Consider the following 26,803-nt stretch of genomic DNA (forward strand, 5'->3'; position numbering starts at 1 on the left):
CTATAACTGAATTTCAAGACAGAATATTATACAAAATTAGTAGTTTATTTCTTCCTTTAGTATTGTAATTCCAAAGTGTAACTTGAAGGTCAGCACAGGCGCTGCTGTGATATAAAAGGACAGAGTCACTGGGCGCCCCCTGGCGTCCTGCAGTCGCCCAGCAGCGGTGGACTCTCAGGGGCGCACACTGGGTCTCTGTATGGGCTCCCACCTGCAAGCATTTCCCTGGGGCAGGCCCAGCTGCCCAGAAGCCTGGGAACACACAGGAAGATAACACTATAGGATGGCAGGTGGGATCTGTGCGACACAAGCACGTGGTCAGAAAACCCAACCGAGGATCTGACTAGCACATTTGCTACATTAGCACACTGCAGTTGAAGCCAGAACCGCCTCCAGCCAGCAACAGTCTTGGCTGCTACTGTACAGCTGTTAGCATGGCGACAGGCAGCGACTGAGGCTACCTGGGTGAGAAGTGGGCCGCACATCACATCAGTGAGTCAGTGAGAGTCAGGGCCGGAGGGAAGAGCAACTCGGAGGCTCAGGCTGGCACAGATAGACACCAGGGAGTCACACACACAACGTAAGAACTTGTTATATAAAATAGATATGTGGAATCTGGAGACACCTTGAGAAAATAGCCTAAAAAAATATAAACTGTAGTAAAAATATACAAAAGTATTAACAGAGAGATTCAACCCATAAAAAAACCCCATCCATTTAAAAATTGGCAATTCCCAGCAGGTGGGAGGGAGGCCCGGGTCCTGGCATGCGCATTTGGACAGGGGGTGGAGGCCGCCCTTTGGGTTTAACAGCCAGCAAGGTCCCCCTTGCAGGGGCCATGGGCTGGGTGCTGGGGCGAAGGTTCGGAGGAGGAACAGCAGCATGCGGAAGCCCCTGCCAGAATGGCCCCCTGCTGTGGCAGCCGGTGGAGGCCAGGGACCTTTGGGCCCTGGAGAGGACACAGCAGCTCTTTTCTCAATGACACGAGGGAGGAGAAATATTAGCCCGAAAGAGTGGGGCCATCAGTTGGAAGGAGAATTTAGTTCATCTAAATCAGAAGGAGCCGCCTTCTCTCACATTCTGGACACACAGAACTTCATTCCAGGGAGAACCTCCAGGAAAGCGTCCCCAGTCCCTTTCCTCCAGGACATCTCCTGCCCTCGCACACACACTGCCTGGCAGCGCTGGCAACTGTCTGGAAACACTAACATTGCACCTCAGGCTGCAGCTACAACAGGCCTCCGGTCAGGCAGGACTCACAGAGCAAACCAGACAACATGAGCCTGTCCCTAAGGCAGCGTCTTAGCCCCAGGACACGGCGGTGTGTGCTGGCATGTTCCAGGGGCCTTTGGCTTGGAAAGTAAAACCTGAGGGCAGCTGGAGCCGGCTCACAGGCTTAGCCCCATTCCCGCTGCACCTCCTGAGCAGCCGCCCCCAGGCTGACAGCTGCCACTTCACGATGGGCTGGGGGGTGGGGTTCCAACACTCGATTGGAGCAGATGCAACGCCCAGCTCACAGGACATACTCCTTCAGGAATCTGCTGCTCTCAAAGACAAAGACAATGACAAAACCCATTTCTGATGCCTGAAACAGGCAAAGGCTTTTTGGCTAAACATGGAAGCCAGCCCCTCTACACAGAGAAACACTAACAATTCCACTAAAGACATGGAGCCGAGGCTCGGTCTAGCGTGCTGAAACACCAACTTCGCGCGGCAGTGCTAGAAAGTCACCGGCAGAAAGAAACAGGAAAAAGATACTTCTTAAAACTGCATTGCTTCGATTCTTAGTCTCACTGCGTTCCTATCAACCAAGGATGATTTCGTTTTTTTTCAGGTAATGTGAAACATTCCACTGAGACCATTTCTCTTGTATTTTAACAAGACTGTGCCAGAAAACACCCTGTCACATCTGCGCATCAGGGATGGTCTGGGGGACTGAACAAAAGTAAGCTCCTTGCTCAAAGCCTCTCCAGCCTTCAGAAAGGCAGTCCTCCGAGTTCCCAGAAACTGCTGAAGGGAACTGGGATGTGACCCTGCATCCTTGCAGAGAACAAGATGCTTCTAGGCAATGGTGGGGAGGGCACACATCTGGGAGAGCTCCCCAAGCCTGCGCCCCAAGCACAGGAGTCTCTGAAGCCCCAGTGCTGGCAGCCGGCCTCCTGCACAACCCAGTCAGGAGGAGCACTGGCCATCCCCAAGGAGGCCAAGCTTTTCAGCTGTCCAAGAGCGTTCATGCTGCAGCTGTACCACTGCCCTGCAAAGCACCCCCAAAAGATTCCTCCTTCCCCTCAACCAAGGTCAGCCCAGGGAGCCTGGGGGTAGGCCTGCTTTGCAATGTGATGGTCCACCATTTACTTGGAATCCCACCTCCTCATACCTGGTGAATGAAAGTCAAGAGGGCATTACACAGAATCTCACAGAGCCATGCCAGACACGGGGCAAGCTGGGGACAGGGCAGCCCAGCAATGTGCAAACCCAGGCTGGCCATGAGAAGTGAGGGTGGACATCTGGATAGACAGAGCAAAGGCTATTCAAGAAATGGCGCATGGCTGGCAGCTTAAAGCACCAGCGGAAGGTTCACGGGTTTTCTATGGTGGCCGTTTCTGAACAAGAATGTGCCTGCTTTTCTAAGCATAAGTTCATTTTCATACCAACCTTATGCCTGAGGCAGCAACCCTCTGGCCTACAGGTGCCTGAAGCACAGTGGGCATCCTACACAGCACTGCCATTCAAAACCCCACACGACTGCCCATCATGTGCAGGAGAGAGAACAAGGGGAGACGCCCAGCAAAGCAAGGTTTCAGGGGGCCAGAGCACTGCCGGGCTGACGGGGGCTGGAAACAGGCTCTTGCAAACAGCACTGGTAAGCCCGACGTTCCACCAGCAATCAGGCAGAAACCTGACTGGGATACATGTAACCAGAAGCCATGGCGTGGATATGGCTGTAAACAGATTCAACCATCCAGCCCTGTCCCCACGCAGTGGGAGGTGAGGAAGTGCAGTCTGGCTTTGGACATCCGCCCAGCAGATTCCCAGAGGCCAGACACATTACATTCTGGCTTTTAAGTGCGTTTTCACCCTTTGGGCATACTTTGGTTTGAAGGCAGCAAGAGCAGCGTCCAGGGGCCCACTCAGGTGGAGAAGGTCAGGTATCCTCCTCCTCATCGCTGACCAGCTCACCCTTGTCAGGGCTGGTGTCCCGCTCACGCAGGAAGTCCTCGCGGATGGCCTCCAGCTCAGTCAGCTCCAGTCGGACCTTCTCCAAGTGGTAGGCGCGTCGGTTCCGGATCTGGCGCAGGGGGAAGGGGTTCAGGTCCCCAAAGGAGATACTGATCAGCTTCCTGGCAGGGTGCAGGGCAGAAACGAGAATCAGTGGTGCTTGAGTGAGCGCTCACACACAGCCCTCACGGGCACAGCCAGGCAGCCTGGGGTGGGGTGACAGGAGCGCTGGCCATGCTGGGGGCTTGACGTAGGGGACGAGGCCCACCTTTTGCAGAGAGGCAACAAGGCACAGTGACCCAGCCAGGGACAAGCTCACCTGGACTCCAGCTCTGCCACATGCTTGCTGTGTGACTAAAGTTGCCCCCTTTTATGGCCTCAGATTCCTCATCTGCACACTGGGGATAACAGTAGTGCCACTCCTAGGGGGTAGGATTACTAGAGTTCCCACACACAAGCACTGAGAAGAGCGCCTGGCCTTGCATGGTGACAGAGGGTGCAGGTGTGTCTGCATCCTTGGGCAGGCACAAGGCCTGGCACCGGGCATGAGTCCGGGGCGTCTCTGTCCCAGGACTGAGTGACTGGGCATGAACACGGGCCCCGGCAGTCCTGGCGACGACTGTCAGACCCAGTCAGCAATGTGACAAGTGTCCAGATGCAGTCCAGAGGGAAATGTGCAGTGCATGGGTTTCACATTCTCCCCAGGTCAAGGCACCAATTTACAATCAAAATTTTAAGGTTGTGATCACTGGCTCCTACCCATTGGTCAGTGGCTTAGTAAAACAAAACCAAAAGCTGTCCTGAGGCCAGGCTGTGGATTTGTAGCACTAATGGGTCAGCCACACTGGTCTCCGTGGGTCACAAAAAAAGCTGGATCCTCCAACACTGGGGCTGCCTTCTTCCCCTCTCTGGATTCTGCCAGGCCCCAGACACTCTGCATCCAGCAACAGGGGCTCATTCACTTTCCTGTCAACCAAAAGCCCAACAGACTCACCAGCCCCAGGAAAAGCTGTGACGAAATAGAAATGTCCCAAAGGACTTCCTCCCTGTCCCAGAGCAGGCCATTTGCTCCTGCTGCTGTCGGCTGCCTGGACTCCTTTACACAAGCTCGCAGCCTTTCATGTTTTAGAACACATGCTTAACTCTCAGCCAGAGACTTCTCCTGCAGGGAGGTCAAAGGTCAGAAAGGCCGGCTTTATTTAAATTCTGAATTCCCCAGCGTGTGTTCTAAAACATGGGAGCACCAGAGAACAGGGGAGGCCTGAGCACAGGGGTCCCTGCGTCGGGAGTTCCCAGGTTCCACCTCCTGCCTGGCTCTGAGGACCAGGCGGCCAGCCCCACCAGATGGAAGGAGGCTCCATGTGAATGGGGTGCGGGGCCCCCACCACCAACCCATTCTCCCCCACAGCTGTCAGCTCACAGCCCCCACAAACCCCAAACCCATAGCATCCAGCCCTCCTACGCTGCAGAACAAGAGCCCCAAGTGTAATTCTTCATTTGCTCCTCAGCTGACAGAGGCCCCTCACCCCAGGCTGGTACCCGGGAAACCAGACCCCGCCTCTGCCTCAGGCCTGGAAGGTTCTGCTGGAGGATGAGAAGGTGCCCCATGGTCAGCTAAATTTAAGAGATGATGTCCAGCACCTTAAAAGGCTCCCAGAAGTCCTGCTGCAGAGCTGAGTTCAATCCTGTTAGCCCCCATCTCCTGAATGCAGTTCACTACACAACTCCCTCCCTCTGTGGCAGGACTGGCCTCCTTGCAAACACTAGCCTGGGGAGCTGATTAAAACACTGAGGCTCCAGCCCAGAGACGGGTCCAGGGCCCCTGCGGTCTTGATAACATCGGGGAGCCTGCCGCCACAGCCGGGCACTCCTTAAAGCACCTGTTAGTCTAGCAACCCTGCCTTCTAAAGCAAGCTGCATGGGAGATGTACCATGAGCTGGTCACAAGGTGGCGCTGCAGGACCACACAAGGCCCAGAAGTGCGGGAGGGGCCAGGTCAGCCTGCTGTACTGAGAACAGTTGGGGCACTCGCCAGAGCCCCCACCCACCCGCCTCCACCCCTCCTGGCAGAGCCTGTGACCCAGCACAGAACTGTGGGCAGCGGTGCTCCGAACACAGCCCTAGCTGTTGGCACGGGCAAGCTCACTCTGTGTCACTCTCAGCAATCTTGACCCAACGTGAGATGAACAGAAACTCCCCAGGCTCACCCCAAAACTTAGAATCAAACTTTCTCCAGCACATATGATTCCGATATCCTTTCTCATTTGCCAGAAATCAGGGCACTGTTGTTGGTGCTATTAGTAAGCCTGAAACTATTACAAACCCACTCCCCAATAAAAGACCCTAAAAATAGTGACAACCTCCAGGAAGCCTGGCATGGCCTCAGCTAGCCCCTTCAACTCCCAGTGTCCACCTCAGCTGCCAGGGCCAGAGCAGTCAATAGCTGTGGTCCAGGGGACATATGGATGAGGGTGGCCCAGAATGGGCAACGAACATGTGGACAGGGAGGGTTCCTGAACACTTGGCTGCCCAGGCCAGAAACCCAGGGGTCTTCCAAGTCAAGTTCCTCCCTCCCTCTCTTCAATCTGCCCCTCTTCTCCATCTGTGGGACCACCTCTGTCCCTAGAGCCTTTAACAGTCACCAGTCCTGCCCCAATCTGACTTGTGTGTCTCTTGCCTAACCCTGCAGTGACTTCCCAGAACTCTCAGGATGAAGCTTCACGTCCTGAGTGAAGTCTGCAAGCACCCTGACAGCCCAGCTCTGCTACAGCCCAGCAACATCGGCGCCAGCCGGGCTCAGCCACCGCCACACTTCCCCAAACACACGTGCCCCACAACTCCACGCTGCTCCTGAAGGACCCCTGCCCCCAGACTGTCTCCTCGATGCCCTTGCCCAACTTACTCAGCCTTTCTCCGGCCTGGGCACCCTCTATCACAGCACTGATCAAATGATGCACAAGTGTCCTCGGCAAGGGCTTCCAGGACAGGCCTTTTTCTCCACCCGTCATCCTCAGTGCCCAGCACAGGCCCTGCCATGCAGTAGGCACTCAGTACATGCTTTCCAGACAAATGAAATGATTGCTGTTGGTTGTGGGGATTTATGTTTGTAGGATAAAGGACAGAATCCTCATCTCAGTTCCTCCCTCATAAGGCTCACACCACTTGCTCTTTCTTTTCCCTGGAAAGCAATTCCCTCTCCTACACTGTACACCCGGGATGCCTCTGAGTTTGAAGACAGCAAGGACAGGCTGCTCTCAAGGAGGCAGGGGCCAGGCTTCCTGCTCTCCTTGACATCTGAGACCTCCCCAGGACTCACCTAGCATCGAGGATAGTGCGAGTGAAGTAGCGGAGATACTTGAATATGGACATCGAATCCTGCAGTTTCAAGATCTCCTCTTCCTTGTACTTAAAAAGTGCCAGGGCAAAACGGAAAATAACCTGGGGAATAAACAGGGACATCTATTAGTGGGAAAACCTGTGGGTCCAAGCACAAGGCTGGACTCCAGGGCAGTGCTGGTTCCCCTGGGGACTTGGGGACATGGCTAGCACAGTCCCTGCCCTGGGGACAGATGCTTGGTCCAAGGGGCAATTTTTGCCGGCTAGGCCAAGATTCCTTTATCACAGGAAAACATACTCTGGTGGTTTTCAACACCACATCAGCCCAAACCAAAAATCTCTGTATGGAGATCTCTGTGGAGTCCCTTCATATTCAGCTAGCATTTCTAATCAATAAAGCATAATGAACAAATGTAAGAAATCATTTTAAAATAAAACCAAAACCAAGCTTTTCTGATTTTGAAACTCTTAGTCCCACCTACAGAGGCAGTTTCTATCCCAACTAGTGAGCTTCTGAAGATGGGAGAGGGTTTTTTTTTAATTGATTTGTGTTTGGTGCACGTTAGAGGTTAGAGGAAATGGACTCCTGGCAGTCTTGTGAGTTCAAGCAGCTTTGGAACAAACTGCTTCCCCATATCTAAGGGCCTGCGCCACCCTGTACTTTCTCTTATTTCGTTTGCTTTCCAGCCCAGGATGGACTTGAACTCCTGGTCTCAGATGATCCTCCCGCCTCAGCCTCCCAAGTAGCTGAGACAACTGACGCATGCCCCTGTGCCTGGCTAAGATATATAATAAATTGAGAAGAGTAACTAGAAGACAAGGGGTGCCTCCAGTTCATTACATACCCATTTGTATGATTCGAGTCTAATATGTAAATATATTCCTTATTCAAAAACCAATTCTTAAACAGCATACGACAGAGCAGGTGGAGGCTCATGGGCAGTCAGGCTCTGAGCTGGTGGCCCTGGTCCCCTGCTGGTGAGATCTCTAGGCCTCCATCTCCTCCTCCATATGATGGGGCAGCACCACCAGCCGTCTGACAGATGGTGAGGCTCAGGCTCAAACTACAAGCCACAGCTCCCAGCACCTACCACAGGGCTGGGTGCCGGTTGACTGTTTCTGATAAATGAACCAATGACTGCGGTTTCCTGATACCCTGGACCCAGCTCTAGTGCAGGCTATGCTGAGATCCCCTGGGCACTGTGGTAACCCTCACAAGGTGAGCCCACCACTCTACGGCCACCAATGCTGCCAACAGTCATCAAGCATGTATATCTAAAAATAGCTGAGCTAAACGAACTCACCTTTGGTCCCTCATAAAGGAAAGAGTCCCATATTTTAAAGAGGATGTCACTAACGACACTATCCACAAACACCACCAGAAACCAGTTGAAAGTGATGAGGGTGTAGTCAACTTTATACTGTTCAAAGTGGGCATGCAACCGAGGCAGCTTCTCACTCATGAGGTCTCTGAACACCCGCTGGTCCACCTGGAGAGGGAACAAAGGGCAGAAGTGTATGGGGCCCACCAGGACACCAGGCAAGCTGACAAGCAGATGTGCAACCGGACAGCCTGGGTGTGCAGCCCACGTGACAGCAGCACAGCTGTTCCAAATGTGCTCCGGGGCCCATCACAGAGCCAGACGCCCACGTTCCAGCAGCGCTGACCTCGGTACTGCAGGTACATACTGAGTGTCTGCTCAACAGCACCCTCTCCACAGGGCATGGGAGTGGGGCGTCTGGAACCTGAAACCAACTCCTGCACTCAAAATGCCTGGGAAATAGGTCGCTGCAAGGAGCAGGTGGGACAGTCAGCCTTGCCAGTCCTCATGTAGGTATAGAAGACGCTGAGACAAAGGGCCACAAACGGGAATCCTGGGCAGATGGGAGTCTTGAGCCAAAGAGGAAGCAACATCACCATGTCCATCCAACAAGCATTTGCTGGGCTGTATGCGCAGTGGGAGGGTGAGGACTCTAGAGTCACATGGACCTGAGTCTGAATCTCAGTTCTACCAGTTACTAGCTGGGTGGCTTTTAGCATATTATGCTCTAAACGGCTCTGTGCTTCATTTGGAAACAGTTAATAACCTTTCTTTTACCAGACTGCTGTGAGGATTACCCATCCATGACAGACGAGCAATACCTGGTTCCTGCTGCTCTGTCAGGCACGGGGCCAGTGCTGGGCAGAGCACTGACTAAGGTTCAACCCTGACCTCAAAGAGTTAAAAGACAAGAGGGGAAAGCCGGACACATGGGCCATCCCAACCACAGCCAGGCCTGGGTAACAACGTGTTCATACAGCTCTGTGGAGCCAAGGACATGTCCCGGCCAAGCCCCCAGGAGACCACCGCTCCTGCAGCCAGAGCTCAGGCTTCTAGACAAGAGGGCCAGGAGGTGAGGCAGCACAGTCTGGCAGAAGCAGGCCACAGAGGCCCTATGTTGCACTGAGGAGTCAACACACCATCCTGTCAGCCAGGGGCTTTCCCAGCCTTTGTCTGTGACTCACATAAAAACATTCATCTTCAACCATCACCCAGTCCACACGAACCAGTATGGACATGTATAAAACAGAAACCAATGTTTCACAAAACAATTTAACCTCACACAGTAGACTACACTTTGATGATTTTAATTCTAATCAACTGGATGTGATGAAAAAAAAAAAACAACCTAGTACCAACCTAGTAAGCCAATTTCTCTATCCATAGTGTGAAAAACAAATGCCATTGTCCCTTGTTGTATGTGGGGATTAGTTCCGAGACCACCCCCTGCAGCACACAGCACACTCAGGTCCTGCAGTTGATATCCTGGCCCTCTGTATAAGAGGGTTGCACATATCCTGTGAATACTGTATTTTCAATCTGTTTGGTTGAAAAAATTCACATATAAGTAGACCCATGCAGTTTAAACCCATGTTGTTCAAGGGTCAACTATATGTATTTTCCCATACTTCATGCCCAGCCAGGAGCTGCCTTTAAGGAGCTGTAAAGTGGCAAGGGAGACGGAGCTCACTGTAAGACCAGCTGATGATGACGTGATTCATTCTGCCTGGAGGATCCCGCTGAAGACGTCCGAGAGGGAGGGGCGATCAGCTGGCCCTGACGTGGGAGAAGATCCTGGTACACATCTCTTCTCCCAACTAGGTGGCAGACTCTGCCTCTTCTTGAGGCTGCCTGGGTGCTTGGCAGAGGGTTGGTGTGGACCAGGCTGCCAGGGAACGCTCTGGCCTCTGTTCAAGCTCCCTCCCCCACTGAGCTCTGGAGGACATGGAATGACTGTGTCATTTATCTCTGTGTCCTTAGCGCCTAGTAAGGTCCTGGCACAGAACATGCACTCAAAGGATGGAATGAACGGAAAAGCTGACAAGCATGCAGACTGCAGGAGCAGTGTGCACAGGGCTCGGGCACTTGGTTCTGGCAGGAGGCAGTTTGACGGTGATTGGCAAAGCCCAGTGCTGGGGGCTGACAGCACACACAAAGCTATCCGCATTTTACGAGCAGCCTTATGCAATGGCACTGATAAACAGGAGGGTGATTAAACACAATCTGGCACCACCTGATGGAATATTAGGCCACCAAGTAGGGTGGTGGCCTACAAAGTACAAAACGACATGGGAAAGTGCTCATGCTATAACATGAACCAGTCGAGATACACTGTGCTCTCAATTTGGATGCCGATGAGAACCAGGGGGAGAAGAGCAAAAGGAAATAGATCAAAATGCTAACCATGGTTCGCTAGCTGGTAGGATAGCACGTAATTTTCATTTTCTTCTTTACATCTTTCTACACTGCCTGACTTCTCTTTAGTGAGCATCTATTACTTGTACAGTCAGGGGGAAAAGCCTTCTAAGAATTCACATTTACGTTTATATGACAAAGTGATGCAAATTTTATGTTAAATCCAGACATTTAAAATAGGTCTTCCCCTATAACTGTATTACCAACTTTCACTGAGTTTTTATAATGTTCTGAGCATTAAACTTTTTTAGTGCATCATCTGAATTCAACCTTAAATAAGCTATGTGAGGGGAATATTACTCTCATCTTATATATGGGAAACCAAGGCACAGAGATGCTAAATGATGTGACCAAGCTGCACAGTTCATAGGAGGCCGACCACACGTGACCCTCCGCCCAATTTCCTGACCGATGTGCTTGACCACACCTCAGTGGAATTAAGAAAGATCAATGCTTCATTTTTCTTATTCTGAAACACTGAGTCACTTGATATTTTATATTTGAGTCTCTGAAAGCTATTAGCTTTCAAGGTCCCATGAATTCACAACTTTATTGACCCTCTAATCCCACCTGACTGACTGCTGCCTTTTCCTGTTGCTGTTCATTTCCTGCACACCAACACAACTGAACAATACATTTCTGGGGTAATTAGCAGATGAAGTGATCATAGAGACCAAAGCTTCCTCTGGAATCCACTGGTATCTGTGAAACTGGGGCAGGGACCTGAGGCAATAATGACCACCTTCCCCCAAAAGCTGTGGTGAAAGCCACCCTCCGGGAAGGGCAGAGCTCCAACTCAGCCATCCTCCCAGGATGTTCTAGGAGGCAGTGGGCAGGGAGCTTAGGCCCAGAGCTACGGAGGCCCAAGTTCAAACCCCAGCTAGGCCCATCAGTGGTGGCACTCAGGCAAAGTGCTTATTAATGTCTTCAACTCCCAGTTTTCTCCCAAGTCAAATGGGGACACTGATGGCTCTACCGTGCAAGGCTCGGTGAAGATGTACAGCAGCTGGCACCGGGCCAGGGCTCAGTAGATGCCAGTTTCCTTTCTCTGGTCACAGAGTAGCTCATGTTAAGTTCAGACATTCATTGTGTGGGGTGCCAGGAATACTAACAGGAAGACAGGGCGGTGGCCCTCAGGTACCACTGACTCACTGGAGGACATGCAGGCACACAGAATGATCTGGTCCACTGGCCGCTGTCCCGGAGGCCTGCGCTGGAGCAGTGGGAACAGTAGCAGGCCTGCCTAGCAGCCGGTGGCAGCACTAGAAATGGTGGTGACAGGGATACAGGAGAGGGAGGCAGGAGTCCAGGACGGCTTGAGGCTCCAGCCTGGGGAGCTGGAGAGGTGAGGAGCACAGGCAGAGGCAATAATGACCACCTTCCCCCAAAAGGCAGAAATGCAAATGCAAAGGACACCCGCTCAGGGTCCAGTCAGGAAAACTAAATAGGTGTCCCTCTAAATAGATGTCATAGAGGGAATGTCATCCAGGGGCTGGTCACACCAGTGACAGAAAAGCTAAGAAGCCAAACAGCTGATGGTGAGGCAGCTCAGTTTAGCAAGGGCAGAAAGCCACCCTGGGGGGAGAAATGAAGGGAGCAGGTGGGGTCAGCGGCTGGCATGGAGGATCCACAGGACAGGAGCTGGGCATAGAGGAAACAAAGCCACCTTCAGAGGCAATGCCTGCGATGGGGAGGGAAACCCCTTCAGCCCCTTCTGCCACCCTCCAGTCTCTGGCCAGTGCCTCCTACTGGCTGGCAGGGCCAGGCCTCACAACACCAGGTGGTGCAGGAGAAGGGCAAGGAGAGGCTATGGGCAGGCAGGCCAGGCGGGGGCACAGACCTGGAGAAGAGACATAAGACAGAGCAGGCACATGCAGGCACAGCTGTGGTTAAGACAGAAGGTGTCTGAGGTGCCACATGCCAAGGGCCAGCCTATGGGGAAGCCAGTGCCAGCAGCAGCCCCAGCCCAGCCCAGGGAAGACACAAAGGACCAAGGGTCTGGTCCAGGGTCAGGACCGTATCAAGCAAAGACAGAAACACTGGGCTCTCCCAGCCCATGTCGCCCTGCCCTAGCCCCTGGCATCAGACTCCAGGTGTGGACGGCATGAAATGCGCCACTCAGACCCCCTGTGGGAGGTGACCGCACGCTCTGCCACTGCCCTTCTGGTGCATCACCACGTGGGTCCCCAGCTGCCGGGCATGGGTGCAGCAGCGGTACGAATGCAGCCCGTCTTTGGAGGCGGGTGCCTGGCCACCATCCTTGGTTTGATGGGTCCCCAATGGCCCCGTCCAGACTTCCTCAGGACTGCTCAGTGGCCACCGCACAGGGTCTGGGACTCTCTTCCCCATCCTTCTCCTTTCCTGGGGCTGGAGCTTCTCTGTCCCTTGTCTTCCACAGTGGTTTTCCCCCAGAATTCTCTGGTTTGTCTCATCACACCCTAGCATCTGCTTCTTGAGAGCCTGAGCTAACACACCCGTTCCCCCAAGCACGCCTGGATTATGACTCAGCCTGCAGGTGAGCCTGCGTCTGGGGGAGAAAGCGCAGAGCAGTGAACATAACGTTCGGCCTGCATGATGGGTCTGTCTCTGCTGGTTCCCAGGGGGCTGAACGAGCCCAACCTGGTGGCCTCAGTCACAAACAGCAGGCCATGACTGGGGCCAGTCTGAGACAAGCCCTGCCATCTTCAGGAATCAGTCTCTGAAGTCACAACCACAGGTTTAATTCAGGTCACAATTCAGCTGCAATTCTAAAACTGGTGACTGAAGTACAAAATTTTCAAAACTTACCTGCGATCCTAAAAGAGTCTTTGTGTAATAGTCTCGAGGCATGAAAACTTCCACTATGGTAACGAGACACCAGAAAGCGTCTTCTTGTTCCAGGTACAGGAGGGCCACTGCCACCAACCTATAAGCAAAGCGAGGACAAGATGAGCGCCCAGGCACAGACGGCTGCTACCACAGTCTCCACAGACACCGTCTGCATTAAGCCACTTTCTCTCTCATGGCCCAAACCATTTCTAGTTCAACAGTAAAGAAAAATAAGGGCCTGGCTTAATGGCTCATGCCTGTGATCCCAGTACTCTGGGAGGCCAAGGCAGGAAGACCACTTGAGGCCAGGAGTTCAAGAGCAGTCTGGGCAACATAGCAAGACCCTATTTCTAAAAAACAAAAACCAGAAATCAGCCAGGAGCAATGAGGCATACCTGGTAGTACTAGCTACCCAGGAGGCTGAGGCAGGAGGATCGCTTGAGCCCAGGAGGCGGAGGCTACAGTGAGGGATGATCACACCACTGCACTCCAGCCTGGGCAATAGAACAAGGCCCTGCCTCATTAGAAAAAAGAAAGAAAGAAAGAAAAAAAAGCAAGTGTTCCTTTGCAAATGAGGCATTTCCTAAAATTTGAGAAGCAAAGCTACCTTCCCCCGCTTTCACTTGGTTTTTGTTCAAAGATGAAATTCCTTCCTAATGATTGACGAGCCTCAGTTTTAAGAAGTTTTCATTATCAGATTTTGCGAATGCAGCTGATTGAGTTCATCATTTAAGAAGAACTCAGTTGCTATGTTGTTCATAACAGAAACTGGGGTCAGCTAGTTACATGCTGTCACTCATCAAGAGGGTACTCATCAATAGCCCTGGTATGGCTCCAAGTGGGCATCTGGAGCAGCAGCATGGAAAGGAAGAAATGAGAGAAAGGCCTCCCTCTTCTCAGCTGAAACCCAAAACCTCTGCCCACGACATGAAGCTTATGAGAGACACTCATGGGAAAACCCTTGAAGGCATTTCTCACAATTTTTTTCCTTAGATAAAACTATAATGGGCCAGGTGTGGTGGCTCATGCCTGTCATCTCAGCACTTCGGGAGGCCAAGGAGGGCAGATCACCTGAGGTCAGGAATTCAAGACCAGCCTGGCCAACATGGTGAAACCCTGTCTCTTACTAAAAATACAAAAATTAGCTGGGCATGGTGGCGTGTGCCTGTAATCCCAGCTACTCAGGAGGCTGAGGCAGGAGAATCGCTTGAACCTGGGAGACAGAGGTTGCAGTGAGCTGAGATCACACCATTGCACTCCACTCCAGCCTGGGTAAAAGAGCAAGCCTCCATCTCAAAAAAAAAATCCTATAATAAACTCATCTCAAATTAAACGGAAAATAAGTAAATATGTTCTAGATAGGTGGGAAGGGAATGTCTCAAGTAGGCAGGGATGGGATGGAAAGGAGAAAGGTGACCACTGGCAGAGACAGATGAGAGCACACACAGGTACAGACACCAAATCCACAGACTCGATGGTGCCAGGAGAAGGAGCAGAGCCTTTGAGGACATCATTTAAATCACCAATACTCCAGATGATAGGCCTGAATCACAATTATCTAGACAAGGCTACAGTTGTGCTGCTCAAGTTCTGGGTGCTCAGAGGCATGGACACATACAAACTATTTTGAAGAAAAAGTCCCATAAAATGGTTACAAAATGGTCACAATTCAGAGGTTTTAATGGTGACAGGGGTGGAAGTGTAGAGAGAAAGTTTCAATTACCTGGAAGTATCTTTTGCGTAGGAAAAAATGGATTCCATGACAATGCCAGATAAATGGGCATTACTGTACCCCAAACGGGCATGCTCAGGTCCTCACCAGGACCCTTAGTTTCAGGGGTTTCCAGCTTCCAGGAATTCTCAGATTGACTATATAATGTGAATGGTGGATTTAAGCAAAACAAAACTGCTTTACTAGGCAGGCTTTTTTTAAATGGAGACTGTCTAGGAGCAGCTTTCTGAGGGCACACAGAGAGGCTGCCCTATCCTCACCACCACAGAGACAATGACTTCCTGGAAACCATTTGGTTTCAGGTCTTAACCAAATAACATTCCAGCTCAAACACTTTCTTCCTGTAATACTGTCATTTCAGACACAAATAGAAATGGAGGTCAATGCCTGGCAGGGTGCAGGAGCAAAAAGGCCTGTGGGCAGCCAGGACGAATGTCAGCACTGAGAACTCCCGCTCACGCATGGCTTACAGAATTCCTATGATGCACACGCAGAGCTTTTTCATTCTTACTTTATCCGTATCTTTTTTTTGAGACAGGGTCTCACTCTGTCGTCCAGGCTGGAGTGTAGTGGTGTGATCACGGCTCACTGCTGCCTCATCTCCTGGGCTCAAGCAATCCTCCCACCTCAACCTCCCAAATAGCTGGGATTAGAGGTACATGCCACCACACTCAGCTAATTTTTTGTTTTTGTTTTTTTGAGATGGAGTCTCACTCTTTTCATTGAGGCTAAAGAGCAGTGGCTGCGATCTTGGCTCTCTGCAACATCTGCCCCCAGGTTCAAGTTATTCTCCTACCTCAGCTCCCGAATAACTGGGATTATAGGCATGTGCCACCACATCTGGCCAATTTTTGAATTTTTAGTAGAGACAAGAGGTCTCACCATGTTGGCCAGGCTGGTACTGAACTCCTGACTTCAGGTGATCCAACCGCCTCGGCCTCCCAAAGTGTTAGGATCACAGGCGTGACCACCACACCCAGCTAATTTTTTTTGTAATTTTTTATAGAGACGGGGTTTCACTGTGTTGCCCAGGCTGGTTTCAAACTCCTGGACTCAAGTGATCCCCCCACCTTGACCTTTCAAAGTGCTGGGATTACAGGTGTGAGCCACCAAACTCAACCTTTATCCATATTTCTAACAAGCTTGGTTACCTACTATCATTACTCAGAGAGCAATATAAATGGACAACTGCAAGGACTGCAGTAAGCAGACAGGTAAGAAGCAGTCAGAGCCAAGTCCAGTGACAGGAAGAGCTTCGTGGGGAGCAGACCACAGTCCTCCCAAGGCCTCATCCCATCCCTGCACAGCTCAGGAGGATGAGCCTGGATCACCAAGAAAACGTGAGAGGCCTTTCGGCATTCTCTGCCTATGAAAGTAGGAAAGTATGCAAGATTAAAGATTCTAGTTTAAAAGGAAACAAGTTTAAGTCCATCAAGGGCTAAGTTTCAATTGGTTGAATAACTGTCTGGGGCAACTTCTTGATTCACAAAAAGATCCTGTAGACTGCATAAACAAGGGGTGACCGCCAATTTCCACTCCATGTAGTTAAACTAATAAAATCAAACTTCTGATCGAAACCCGAGCGTGATGAGAGCAAACAGAAAATAAGAGACCCCTAGTAGTTTCAAATGAATTTAACTCTGTGTTAATACTTTCTGAAAGCACGTTTGTTTCTCTCAGTTCTTCTAGAAATGGGGATATTGTAGTCGTGAAAACTGGCTTGCTGCAACTACTTTTTTCTCTCTAAATATTCAGTTTTCTTGGCCAACTAGGATGGAAGGGAGCTTGCCAGGCAGCACGGGTGCCTACAAGTTGCCTAATGGCAAGTGGGAACACTTTATGCCGCACACCCACCTGTTTAGGCCTTGGCAGTACCCAATGTCTGGATTCCGCCAGGAGAAGGCGAGGAGGACATTGCGTAACTTCTGTATGCCTTCCGAGGTGGGACAGGAGTAATGTTTGTTGTTGGGCAGAGTTCGCAGCAAATCCAACTCAATCTGCTTGGAGGCTGGGTTCTGTTTCTCCAGCGCCTTCTGCAGCAAGGTCTGGAAGTGGCCAGGCCCAGTGTTGTCCTTGAACTTCCTGGTGTGACGGTCCACACACCACTTCCATACCTTGGAACGGTGCTCGTGGGGAATGCCCGCACGGATCAGGTTTTTTAATTCTGGAGAGCACATCATCTCCCTGTTCACTGTACTCGCAAAATAGTTTTCCCACTTGACCCCAGTGGAGACTTCCTGGTTTTCTGTCAGGTAGAGAGTCTTCAGGTCCAACGCACGGACCTTGGCGACCAACTTCTCTTCCTCATCATCCTCAGGTACAGTCCTGAACCCATAAATATCATATTCACTGTTGGTAAACACGAAAGGAAAAATTAAAATGACAAAGGTTTAGCAACAAAGACCAACGCAATAGAAACAGCCTAGAAACCAATCCAGGCACACGTGGTACACTGCACTATGAGAAAGCATTTCAAAGCAGTGAGGAAATAATCAACTTCTCAGTATATAAAGCTAGGACAACTGGCTACCTATAATGAAAAATTAAATTAGATCTCTTCTCGTTACTATTTTCATATTTCAGTTTAAAAGTGAAAATGTGAAAAGCATGGAAGAAAATGTGGTGAATAGCACTAAAACAAGATTGATAAACTTGGCTACATTAATGTGTATGTATGTTTCTTTATCATACATATGCTACATATGTGTAACTTTATGCTTTAAAATATCATTTCAAAGGGTTAAAAAAACAAGGAAGAATGTATTTATAAGCTATTAGGGATAAAGATGTTCACGTCCCAGGTCCTGGAACCTATGACTGTGTTACGTTACATGGCAATAGGAATGTTATTAATGGAATGTTAATGGATGCAGTTAAGACTACAGAATTTAAAACAGGAAGATTATCTGGGATATCTGGTGGGCCTGAATATGAAGAGTCAGTCAGAAACCTCAGGCAGGAGAGATGGGACTCATGAGAGGGGCTGGACCTGATCTACTGTCCCTGAAGATGGGAAAAGGAGCCACAGGCCAGAGAATGCAGGGGGCTCTAGAAGCTGCCAACCACATCTGACAGCCAGCAAGGAAACAGGGACCGAGTCCCATGACCAACTGCAAGAAACTATATTCTGCCAACAACTGAAATGAACAAGGAAATTAACTGTCCCAGATGCTCCAGAAAGAAAAGCAGCTCCTAATTAAACCTGTATTTTAATCCAATGAGACCCATGTTGGCCTACCGACCTACAGAACTATGGGGCAATAAATTTGTGTTGTTTTAAGCCACTATGTTAATGATAATTTGTTGTACCAGTAAAAGAAAACTTCAAAGGCCTTTCACATACTGCTGCTGAGCGTCAACTTACTTAAGCACTTTGGAACTCAGATGTAGCAGAGATAAAGGTATGTATTTTCTATATACCAGGAATTCCACTTCTAGCCTGCACCCTAGAGAAACTCTCTCATGTGGGTACAGGGGAATATGGACCATGACTGGTTCTTGCATCACTGTAAAAGGGAAAAATGGAAAGACCCTAAAGGTCCTCCATGAGGGGAAAGAATAAAGACATTGCAGCAGATTCACACAATGATCTTCTACAAAACAGGTAAGCGTGGTTGGTCGTGGGCGTCAGTAGGCCCGGCTACTTGGGAGGCTGATGTAGGAGAATTGCTTGAGCCCAGGAGTTTGAGGCCAGCCAGGGCAACAGAGTGAGACCCCATCTCTTAAAAAAGATAGCTCAGGAGCAACTTGTATCAACATGGATCATTTCAGAAAATAATGTTCAACGAAGTTAAGTTTCAAAATGATACGTACCTGGGATTGGTATGTAAAAAGGTATCGTCAGTCAGGAATACACACTGAAGTGATTACAGGTAGAATGACATGAAATCTGACATTTGCTTTAAAATATTCCAGAAAAAAAAAACTGTGGGGAGTCAGGTAAAATGAAATGATATTGGCAAAACATTATTGCTCAATTAGTTGCATACAGGGGGATATGTTACATAATTCTGTCTACTTCTTTGTATGTTTTAAATTTTCCATAGGAAAAAGTTGAAAATAAACCAATATACATGGTTATTCTACTTATACATAAAATCTGAACATAGAACATAAATAGTAAGAGCACAGAACGCTTTACATAAGAACACCACACAACACCTTCAGATGTGTTGTGTTCTGAACACAACAAGGGCTCGCAGAGGTTAACAGCCACCACGATGAGCAAAGCCCAACGCCCAGTGTGCAGGTGGCGCTCCTGCACCTGGGAACCCAACTATCCAGGCTGAGGGCCTGTCCTCGCCACTCACAGGCTGAGTGACTCCAGGCAAGTTCTAACACCTCCAAACCCAGTTTCCTCACTTATAAAGTGGGCATAAAAGCACCCACCTCACTGAGTATTAAGTACAAACCCCTGAACATAAAACACTTGGCACAGTTCCTGGCACATGGCAGACCTCCATAACAGAGTTCAGAAACGATGGTGTCAGGCACCTGCTGAGCATATTTCTAACTGTCATCTGAGTAGCCCAAACAATGCCGGCTGGTGCTGTAAGCTCAGAGAAGGGAAAGGTCATGTCAAACTGAAGCAAGGCTTCACCTGGCCTGCAGGGGTAGGGCAGGACAAGCAAGGAGACCACAGTAAGCAAGACCTAGACACAGGGCTGCTCCTGAGTAGTGGAAATAAGAGGAGGCCAAACTCCGTGCATCTGCAGATTTCTCCTGGTTCAACAATTTCATGAGTCTCATTTTTTAGAAAACAGATTATGAGAGAGTCCTTGATCCAAGATCCATGATGGGCTTCCAAATTCAGCGCTTTCCCCAAAAATATATGCCATGTGCGTGCGTGCATGCGTGTGTGTGTGTGTAAGCCCAGTTCTTCATTTAGGGGCCCCCTCTGTTTTGAACCACCTGTGGGTAGGGCTATGTTTTAGGAGAAGGTTCCTATTCCTTGGAAACTGGCTTCTTCTGGAGGAAGGAAGGATCAGAAGGAAGGTTCTCTCACTTACATGAGAAATAGGTCTTGCAATCAGAAGACCTGTGGTGAGTCCCAGCTCTATGACTTGATTACTATGGAAGAATGAAGACATTACCTGTTCTGCTAACCTGACAGCATTTGTCGTGAGCACCAAATGAGATACACAGTTGTGTACAGCTCTCTGTGAAAAGGGGACTTCAGAAATGGGATGCACTATCCCCAACAGTCACTAGCACCTTTACCTGACAAGATGAGGTTTAACAAATGCTTGCTCTGGCTGTTCTTGGCTCTCAACCTGCAGAGCATCCTCCAGCAACTGGGCTATGACCTCCCGGGTGGGCCCCTGGTCTTCTGAGCACACTGGTGTCTTCATTTCTTGGAGCAGTATCAGGTATTTACTTTCTATCTGGCAGAGCTTGGCTTCCAGGCTAGAATACTGCAGAGTATGTGTTGGTTATCTCCATCAAGACAGAGAAACAGGAAGAGCAATCTTTAGGCACTCAAACACTCAATGACACAAACCTAAAACTATTAGGAAGTGAGCCAGAGACAGACTGTATCAAAAGCAAGAAATTAGTACGAAGTGAGCCAGAGACAGACTGTATCAAAGACAATACATTAATTTATATCACAGACCACCTGTCATGTTTAAAATGGCCTGCAGTGGGTGCCTCTCTTCCTTGTGGAAGGGGTGCTGGTCATCAGACCTCAGGATGCCAACAAATGCATCACCTCTGGACAGAGGTGGAGAGAGCAGCAGAAACCAGGCTACAGGCTACATGCCAATTACTGAGGTCCAGCTCGGTGCCATTTGGCACATGGCCCATGAGTATGGCCACTCCATGCTATACCCATTCTTTCTTAGGACTCTGTGATCCAGGACTAGCTCCCATCTGGCACCTTATCAGACAAATCAAATATACCCTGGAAAACATGCAGGAATAAGGTCTGGGAAGATGCTTCAAGCTCTGTTCAAAAAAGTGGGTCAGGTATATAACAGCAGTTGACAAGTGTCATTTGATTATGGCTGAAATGTCCATGATCCCATTACACTTTGTGCAAAACCCTTTACAGCCATAATCATACCTGACTTTCACACCAACCCTATTTGGTTCACAGAGGAGGCACTAACCTCACCATCTCCATAAATACAAAACTGAACAGCATAAATCAAAACCCAAATTACCTTAGTTTAGGAGACCTTACAAATATATACCTTTTCTTCAAAATCCATTAAAAATGCTTATGAACAAAGGTAACGCACAAAGAAAGCAATATCTTACGTTCTTTTTATTAACTAGAGAAACTGAACATATTTTCTATAGATTCTCATTCCTACTTACCCAGTTTATGTGAAAAAGGCACATCTCAGGGCATTTATCTCTGATGAGACTACATAGCTCTATGTATTGTACATATTTCAAATATATTTTGGTATCAGCAATCACATCTCTCCAAGCCTGAGATGTGAACTGGTTTGTAAAGCATGCTTATTCTTAATGGTTTCCTTACCTTACCTCCCACCAGATAATAGAATCCATCTATCCTGACCCACCTTCGCCATGAGATCTCTCTCTCTCCTTTCTGCATTTCTTCGTAGAGCTGAGAGTTCCAAAATCTCCTTATTTAGAAATTTGTTTTGGGTTTTGTACCCTTGTAGATTATCCTGTTAGAAAAAAAAAAAAAATCCCTGAATTCACATCGGTTGAATATTGACCAATTAATTACCCTATGTAGTCAGCATCTTGCTGCCTCACCAATCAAACAGCCCTGCTAAGTTAGAGTAAGTTCTAAAGAACTAGAAGTTGTTAACAGGCACTTTCCCATTAATCTTTTTGGCAGCAGAAGGCCAGTAGGCATGATTGCTGCAATGGAGATGGAGAAAATACTTATTTAATGGTGTTAGTTTTTCTCAACTGATGATAGGAGAAATTAATAGGATGTGCTTCCCATATGTATGCAGATATTTTATCTATCCATATTCCATATTCACTGAGGTGGTAAAAACAAAAGCAATGCCTTACATTTTTTTTAACTAGAGAAACTGAACATATTTTCTGTAGGTTATAATCATCACATCGATTTTATATAAAAAAAGGCTACACACATATACAAAAGCCTTTAACTAAAAATCACTCTTAATAACAAATCGTATGACCTGCAATGTGTTAGGCGCATAAGAAAACAAATGTTCTTCAACAGTGAAAAATTTCAAACTGACAGAAAAGTTGAAAGAAAAGTACAATGAACACAATATATCCTTCCCCTGAATTGGCCACTTGTTAACCTTTGCCTATTTGCTTTCTGTCTCTAAAAGAACAGAACAAGCTGATGAAGAGTTCTGCCAAGTCCAACTTAGAGAGCAGGTCGGGCTGGGGCAGATGTCACATTGGCTTCAGGCCTTGAAATTACAAGCAATAAAGCTGAAAGGAGCCAACATAACAGCAAGCGAAAGCAAAGCAGTAAGGGGGTGAGGCATTTTCATGTAAAACACTGAAACTAAAGCGCCGGAAACTTCCTCTGACTCTCCCAATAGAAACAATGAACTGAAGAAGCAGCTAAGGATACTAATCAGAATCACCTCTGAAGCAGTGACTTCCAAATGTTCTTTACAAATTCAATCTTTTATAAATGTGCCCCCTTTCCCCTCCCTGCTTCTAAGTATTTTTCTTTTATAATGTGACAGGCTGGTATGTGAGGTTCCTGATCTCCCAATCCTAGAAGAAATCATGTTGGAGACAGCTCAAAGGGCAGGCCAGGGTAGTCAAGACAGACTCCTGTGATGCCACAGGCAGAAGACTGCTGCCACTCCCCAGAGATGAAGCTACAGAAATTCCCCATGGCCAAACAAGAAACTACCACAGGATTATACTGTTCCCCCATAAAATGCAGAAAAACTGAAAATAATTCAATGTCCCTTTAATCACTAACATTTATGGAGCACTTTCGATGGCTTACAGGTGCCCTGTGCTAGGCATGTGGGATTCCTAATCTTGTTTAAAACTCACAACTCTTAGGCAGCCATTCTCACCCTCTTTATTTTTGAGGTGAAGAACTGAGCCATAGAAGGCTGCCCAATTACTGTCTAGGCTGCAAATCAGAGTTCTGAGAGCCAGGCCAGTGGGCTCTTAGCTCCATGGTCTCAGGTCCCTGACTCCCATTAGAATGTTGACAGACATCATACTCAGCCTCAGCAAGACCACATAATGACAAGTACTTGAAATGTGAATGTTGGACTTCCTTTTTTTTTGAAACAAGGTTGGAGGGACATGGTGACTCATGCCTGTAATAACAGCACTTTAGGAGGCCAAGGCAGGAGGATTACTTGAGGACAGGAGTTTGAGATCAGCCTGGCTAACATGGTGAAACCCCGTCTCTACTACAAATACAGAACATTAGCCAGGCATTGTAGTGTACGCCTGTAGTCTCAGCTACCCTTCCTGAGGCCTGAGAATCACTTGAACCAAGGAGGCAGAGGCTGCACTGAGCCAAGATCATGCCACTGCACTCCAACCTTGGTGACACAGTGAGACTTTGTATCGAGAGGTGGGGGGGGAGGGAGGGTCTCCGTCTATTGTCCAGGCTAGAGTGTGGTAGCATGGTCATAGCTCACTGCAACCTTGAACTCCTGGGCATAAGTGATCCTCCCACCTCAGCCTCCTGAGTAGCTAGGACCACTGGCATGACCACTACACTCAGCTAATTTTTTTCTGTAGACATGGGGACTCACTATGTTGGCCAAGCTGGTCTCAAACTCTTGGCCTTAAGTGGTCCTCTTGCCTTGGCCTCCCAAAGCACTGGGATTACAGGTGTGAGCTACTGCACCTGGCCAAAGGTCTCATATTTGGAAACATTAAGCAAACACATTACTCAAAGGCAGGGCAGCCAAAGGAAAGTGGGCTGGAGGGCAACTGAAGAAAACACTCAACAGTGATGGATAGAGACTGAGTGACACAAAGTGGGTCAGTGGAAGCAAGTAACATCAGTTGCCCTGTCTGTCTTTAACTTAAAATTTGTGTCACAGTCTCAGTCAGTCCTGATTATTTATATTATGGACACTTTCTCTAGAATGATGATGACCACCACAGCAATAACAACATCCAACACTGAAGACCCTATGAGGAGCCAGACATTGCGTGAGGGAGGGCGCTATGTGGATTACCACCTGTAACCCTTACAATACCTATGAGGAAAACAAGCACTGCTCCACAGATAAACACACTGAGGCAGAGACATGAAGTTACCTGCCCAAGTCAGAGGTGCTACGTGGTGATCTGGGTTTGAATTCAACCAGGGCTAGCTCCAGAGGCCATGCTCAATGTAAAGCATCACCCCACCTGTTCCACATCCCCTTCCGTCCTGGTGCGTGCTCCAGCTGTCATTCTGCTTTTCTGTCTGTGCCTCTAAATCAAACTGTGGGGCCCAGGACTGCAGTGCCTGTGTACCCCTGTAGAGTAAATGGCCGGGCCCACAGCTGGCTGGATGAATAGATGAGCTGAAGAAGTAAAGGCATGGAGGTATTCATGGAACAGCAAATGCAGGAAGAAAGACAGGGAGGAAGATAACACATCCTTTGTGCTATCACAAAGGATGGACAACCCTGAAATCGCTGATGACAGCAACATGGAAGTGCTGGGGCCATAATGCTGAATGGAACAAGACGAAAGTCCAACTACTTCAACAATGAAAGAATTATGGAAACATAGAAAAGGACTGGAAGGAAACATGGAAAAATAATGACTTAAATCACCAGGGTGGCAAAATCCTGGGAGCAATGTGTATTCCTGCCTTGGAATACTATAGGAACAAAAAGTAACCATGCACTAGACTACACCAAAAAAGTTAGCAAATCCCAATGGCAGAAATCTTTACAGGCCACACCCACTGACAATAAAGCATGAAAACTGGTCAAGAACAGCAATAACAAAAAAGATATATAAAAATATCTTTAAAATTAAAAAATACACAAAAATATACTTTAAATAAATATATCTTAAATATATATATTTTTTCTAGCTAGACATTTTAAATTTGGAATCAGAAGAACGAATCAATATTTCTTCTTCATCCATATCCCGTCTAGAGCTGAAGGGCTATGAGAGAACACACAGGAGAACACCCACTTCTGTCAAAGCTCTCCCTCTTTCTCCCTGGAGCCTTTCCAGTTCTCCCAGCACCACTGCAGAGGAACCCTGCATGAGGCGTGAACACCTTCTGCACCGCAGAGGGACCCTCAGCACTGGCAACAGCATGGCAGTAGAAAGCATGAGGCCCCCAGACCCAGACTGGCCTCAACTATCTCCCTGGAATCTACCCAACCACGCTTTTCGGCTTCATCAGCTGCTTCATCAGCTGTTGCCACTTAACCTAAAGGTTGTGATGTCTTGGAGCCACAGGCTTGTTAAGTTGTTAAAAACTGTTTAACTTGTTAAACTGAGGAATGTTGGAGAAACAAAACTTCATGCAGATTCAAAACCACTCCACCCATTATGGTGCAAAAGAAAAGAGAAGAGGAGGGAATGTCCTGTTCTGATTGGCATCAGGTGTCCTATTCTGATTGTACCTTGATCAGCTCCGTTAGCTGTCTCCAGAAGGAGCTGCGCAGTCTCAACAGCCAGGAGGCACACTCCACACACACTCCGGCTCACTCCCTGGGAAAACCTGCTCCACACGCCTCCTCCTCCACTGCGCCTCCCCCACTGCCGAGTGCCACGCATGCCCTGGAAACCCACCACTATAGTTTTGTTCTACACACTACAGAAATCGAAACACTTGCAAAATAAAAACTTCAGCTGTCAGCTGGGCGGAATGGCTTAAGCCTGTAATCTCAGCGTTCCAAAGCCAAGGCAGGCGGATCACTTGAGCTCAGGAGTTCAAGACCAGTCTGGGCAACACAGCAAAACTCTGTCTCTATTAAAAATACAAAAATTAGCCAGGTATGGTAATTCGAGTCTCTAGTCCCAGCAACTCAGGAGACTGAGGCTAAAGGATTTCTTGAGCAGGGTAGGTTAAGGCTGCAGAGAGCTGAGATTGAACCACCGCATTCCAGCCTGGGAAACAGAGCAAGACCCTGTCTCAAAAAAATAAATATATAAAGACATGAGAATAAAAATTTCTGCTTTCATTAAGTAATCGTAAAATGTGTATTATTGATGGGTGTATATTTAGGGTCATGTATATTCAATGCTGTGTACATGAAAAAACAACTTCTACTGGCAACACTAACCAAGACCTCTTATTTGTTTAAAAAAAAAAAGGGGGGTATTTTTTTATTCTTGCACCAAGGTCTCTCTTTGTCATCCAGGCTGGAGTGCAGTGGTAGGATCTCGACTCGCTGTAGCCTTGCTCCATTCTCCAGGGCTCAAGCAATCAGCCTCTTGAGTAGCTGGGATTACAAGTACAGGCCACTATGCCTGGCTTTTTTTTTTTTTTTTTGTAGAGACAGTGGTTTCACCATGTTGCCTACGCTGATCTCAAACTCCTGGGCTCAAGCAATGTGCCCACCTCGGTCACCCAAAGTGCTTCTATCACAGGTGTGAGCCACCAGGTTTGGCCAGCCATTTTTTTTAAACAGTAGTGTAAGTATAAAGTACTGAGACCAGGTTCTATTGTTGTTTTAGATTTTCTCATTCATAAATCCTCTGACCTCACATATCTAATGGGTGCTGTCAGTGAGAAGTGGTCACTATGGGGACCATGTACATATTCCAGCCATGCTGCCACGATTCGTGTTTCTACTTCAGTTTTGGAATTATCTTCAGAGTCCCTAGCATGCCTATCATTCTCTCACTCAGTGCATTGACAATGCCTGAAAGGTACTACTAAGCATGAAGCAAATGCTAAGTAACAACTTGGACAGCAGCAAACCTCTGTTCTCCAAGGACAAGCTCCATCTGGAGCCAAACACCCTTGGAGACACATTATTTGCAAGAAGCGGGCCAGGTGAGGGACGCCTTGGGGCTAGGTGAGACCCGTAGCTACAGACACATCTGG

At 48.5% G+C, this 26,803-nt stretch overlaps 1 protein-coding gene across 3 annotated transcripts in view; it reads right to left on the reverse strand.

The window, feature by feature from the left end:
• Positions 1 to 26: 26 nt before the first annotated feature.
• TBC1D2B (TBC1 domain family member 2B) overlaps positions 27 to 26,803 on the reverse strand; it is a 76,158-nt gene continuing 49,381 nt past the window's right edge. For 2 of the 3 annotated variants that reach the window (XM_035259376.3, XM_035259377.3), the window contains exons 7-13: positions 21,366 to 21,476; positions 20,053 to 20,246; positions 16,687 to 17,181; positions 13,080 to 13,197; positions 7,860 to 8,045; positions 6,536 to 6,657; positions 27 to 3,341 (exon numbers count right to left, since the gene is read on the reverse strand). In XM_035259376.3, the coding sequence (XP_035115267.2) occupies positions 3,146 to 3,341; positions 6,536 to 6,657; positions 7,860 to 8,045; positions 13,080 to 13,197; positions 16,687 to 17,181; positions 20,053 to 20,246; positions 21,366 to 21,476 (1,422 nt within the window). In that variant the 3' untranslated portion in view covers positions 27 to 3,145. The remainder of the gene's footprint in view (positions 3,342 to 6,535; positions 6,658 to 7,859; positions 8,046 to 13,079; positions 13,198 to 16,686; positions 17,182 to 20,052; positions 20,247 to 21,365; positions 21,477 to 26,803) is intronic. The other variant, XM_054239520.2, reaches the window with a different exon arrangement.

Source organism: Callithrix jacchus, chromosome 8, assembly GCF_049354715.1.
Source record: "Callithrix jacchus isolate 240 chromosome 8, calJac240_pri, whole genome shotgun sequence".
Classification (NCBI taxonomy): Eukaryota; Metazoa; Chordata; class Mammalia; order Primates; family Cebidae; genus Callithrix; species Callithrix jacchus.